Source organism: Colobus angolensis, unplaced genomic scaffold (assembly GCF_000951035.1).
Source record: "Colobus angolensis palliatus isolate OR3802 unplaced genomic scaffold, Cang.pa_1.0 Scaffold20, whole genome shotgun sequence".
Taxonomy (NCBI): Eukaryota; Metazoa; Chordata; class Mammalia; order Primates; family Cercopithecidae; genus Colobus; species Colobus angolensis.
The window spans coordinates 1297694-1300942 of NW_012115155.1; the positions used below are offsets into that span (position 1 = coordinate 1297694).

The window sequence follows — 3249 nt, forward strand, 5'->3', positions numbered from 1 at the left end:
ATGGGAATCACAGCTTTCAGCATTCTCCAGGAACTAAAGTCGAGCACAAAGCAATTTGGGGCCAGAAATGCAGCATGAACATTGTCACACACCACATTGACATGGACGTATGAATACAAGTGTGTGTACATGTGTAATGTGGATTACGTGAGGACAATCACAATATTATATCCACAAAGGAGATACACACACACGTGCACACACACACACACACACATAACTCCAGCTTTACACAAATACACACACCCTGGGGTTGCCTTTTTGTGCATACTCACACATTTCTTTTCACACAACCTGTCAAAATGACCTCAGTAAGCACTAGCAGGTTGCTGGTAGCTGACTGGTTATTTTGTACATAACTTTGTTGTAACTCAGTGATCTGACAACAAAAAAAAAGTAAAACGAAAAAAATCAAAACTATGCAGGGTGTTTTCCTAACTCCTGTGTGTGTAGAATGCTAATGGGACACCAGACACATACACTCAGGTTCAGAGCAGGCACCCCACATCGCACGCATAAGGGAAGGGAAACCCGCAGGAAAGGGGTGTCCCTCCCCAAAGAATAGTGTCCACCTCACCACACAGCCCTGGGGAAGTTCACCGAGTTGGATGATCTGTGGAATCGCCTCAGTTTACCAGCTCTCTGGAGAGCTGTGGCCCTGGCGCTGTGAGTAAATGGGCCTGTGCTTAGTGAACCATCTGCTCGAGTGGGTGTGTGTCTGCTAGGGACTTCTGCACTTCCTTTTAGGAGCCAAGCATCCTACAGATCCCTCCCTGGCAAGTGTCACTCACGCCTCCCATTTCCCGTAGATGCCTTCTCTTCCCCTTCCTTCCCCAGAAGCCCCTCCCCTCTGACTTCCTCCCACAACTCCTGGAGGACAAAGTTGCCCAGGTTGCCCAAGACTGGAGACCCAATCATTCCTCTCCTCCCTTCCTCTAACTCTCCCTGATGCCCTTTCCCGCCTCCTCCCCTCCTCCCAACCCCACCTTAGGCCTCTCCAGTTCAGGGCTGCAGCCTGGGGAGACCTTCTAGGGAGGGTGGGATGCAGCTCCCATTACCCCACGTCTTTTCGGCCACTCCTGGTGGCAGGGACATAAGAGTGGCTGGGGAGCAGGTCATAGGTGGGCCTATCCTGGGCCCAGGTAAGGTCATTATGCCAAGGCGGACATCTGGAGCCCTGGCCCAGGATATGCCGACATAGAGACAACAGAACCCATAGTCTAAAAACATAATTTAATGCATCGCGGTGAGTCTGAGTCAGGAGGGAGTGCGGTGTGGAGAGGTGAATTTTCTGTTTGCTGGAATTCTGCGGTGGGTGGGGTTTTGGCTGACAGACAGGGAAATCTGCACAAGTATTTCGGGTCACAAAGAAGGACGCCCCAGGAAGCCCGCGCGCTCTCTGGCCTACCTCCCTGGCCAGGGCCCGCTTCTAGGCCCTGGGAGGAGGCGGTCTGAGGAGGGCAGGCTCCCGGCCCGGCCTGTCCAGTCTAATCAGGTTTGCAAAGTCTGTGCCGCCGCCTCTAGGACTCGGGCGTCCCTTCCTCCCTCGCCGGGATAGGGATGGAGACCAGGAGCACAGCCCCGAGCGTGGTGGGTCGCAGACGCACTAAGGCCAGGAGCGGGGCAGGGAGGAGGCAAGGATGTGTCTTTTCCAACGGAGATGCCAGGAAGTGTTATGAATCGAGAGTGGCCTTTGCCAAGCAGCCGTGCCCGGGCAGAGACCGGGCGGCCTGCAGCCACCCCACCTCGCACCTCCCGCGCCCCTAATCCGGGTACAGAAGAAAGCCCGAGAACGTGCTGTACTTGTTATTATTGCCTCCGTGAGCCTTCCCGCCATCCAGCTTCACATACACTTCGTCCCCTGAATCCAAGTGCAGCACCACGCTGTTACTGGCATAGTCGTAGTTCTGGTCGGCGTCCTGTGCAATGGCGCTGGCCCGGACCTGGGAGCAAGCGGTGGGAGCGGGTGAGCCGGGGCACCTCTTCCCTCGCCCTTGCTCAGCCCACACTAGGCGCGCCACGCACGGGCTTCCCGCCTGCTGCTTCAGGGTCCACACTCCCACCCCAGCTCCATGCTCTCTCTCCAACTTAGCCACCTCCTTCCCGGTCCCCCCTCCTCCTCGCGCCGACGAGTCTGGGAAAGAGGGAGAGGGGAAGCTTCACGAACAATGACCCAGAGTGGACGGGTGGGAGCCAGGGGCCAGGGCCAAGAGGCGAGGAGGCTGCAGGGCAAAGGTGCGACCTGGAAGCAACTAAAGAACTGAGGTTTCCGAGAAGCCCACAGAGAGGCAGGCAGGGACGCAAGTGGCCAAGGAGTGCAGTTTAGGTACCGGGGTCTCTGGGCCCTCAAGGCCCAACATTTGGCTCTATGTCCTGGTGAGCGCGGCCTCGGTGCATTGGGAAGCGGAGATGCTATACCACCGAGGCGCGTTCCTTCCCGGGGCTCGCTCGCTCGGTAGCCCGCGCGGGTGGAGAGAAAGGACGCTGGTTCCCTGGGAGGTTCAGGGCGCGGGCGAGGGTTTGCGGGGCCGGTGAGGGTAGGGGTCACTGACCTGCCCGTTCTTGCAGAGGTCCGCCCACATGCTGGTGCCGTCGCCGCCGCGCATGAGGATGTGGTAGGTGAAGAAGTAGATGCCGCGCACCTGGCAGCTGAACTTGCCTGTGGTGGGGTCATAGTGATTGCCGAGGTTGGTGACAATGTCGTCGAACTTCAGCACCTCATAGCCTTCGTGGGGGCTCTTGAGACCCACATAGAAGGCGATCTTGGGGCCGCTGAAGGTGGCGCTCAGCGCACTGGTCACTTCACCCTCGGAGTCGCCAGCTCCCCCGGCCCCGCCGCCCACCACCCCGACGCCACCGGCCGTGCCCGCCGTCAGTTGCAGCCCTGGCAGCCCGGGCCGCCCCGAGTCGCCCTTCTCTCCCGGAGGGCCCCTGGGTCCAGGTGGGCCCGGCTCTCCAGGGGGCCCCCGCGGCCCTGGCTTGCCCGGTCGCCCCGGGTCGCCCTTGGGTCCCTGGATGAAGGGAGGCGGAGGGTTAGCACTGAGGTCCTGCATGACTTCCAGGGCGGCCGTGCTGGGTCCGGGAGGCTGCGCCTTTGCGCCCGCGGGCCCCCCGCCGGGTGCGGCAGTGTAAGGGTCGCAGATCATGCGGCAGGTGCCCATCATCTCGTAGTGCGCGGCGCCTGGGGGCGCCGCCTGCAGCAGCAGCGGCACGGCGATGAGCAGCCCGAGTGCCATGGCCAGGAGTACG

At 60.0% G+C, this 3249-nt stretch overlaps 1 protein-coding gene across 1 annotated transcript; it reads right to left on the bottom strand.

Annotated features, from left to right (window-relative positions):
• Positions 1-1214: 1214 nt before the first annotated feature.
• On the bottom strand, positions 1215-3236 carry C1QL2 (complement component 1, q subcomponent-like 2). Its single transcript, XM_011941610.1, has 2 exons — positions 2553-3236; positions 1215-1943 (listed from the first exon to the last, which is right to left on the bottom strand). The coding sequence occupies exons 1-2, from the start codon at positions 3234-3236 to the stop codon at positions 1764-1766; spliced, it is 864 nt and encodes a 287-aa protein (XP_011797000.1). The 3' UTR covers positions 1215-1763.
• Between the last annotated feature and the right edge of the window lie 13 nt (positions 3237-3249).

Bases quoted from the DNA above. Each gene is read 5' to 3' on its own strand.
- C1QL2 (XM_011941610.1), bottom strand. From the start codon at position 3,236: ATGGCACTCGGGCTGCTCATCGCCGTGCCGCTGCTGCTGCAGGCGGCG. The intron at 1,944-2,552 runs GTCAGTGACCCC...GCTTGCTCCCAG, and splicing joins ACCTCTGCAAGAACGGGCAG to GTCCGGGCCAGCGCCATTGC.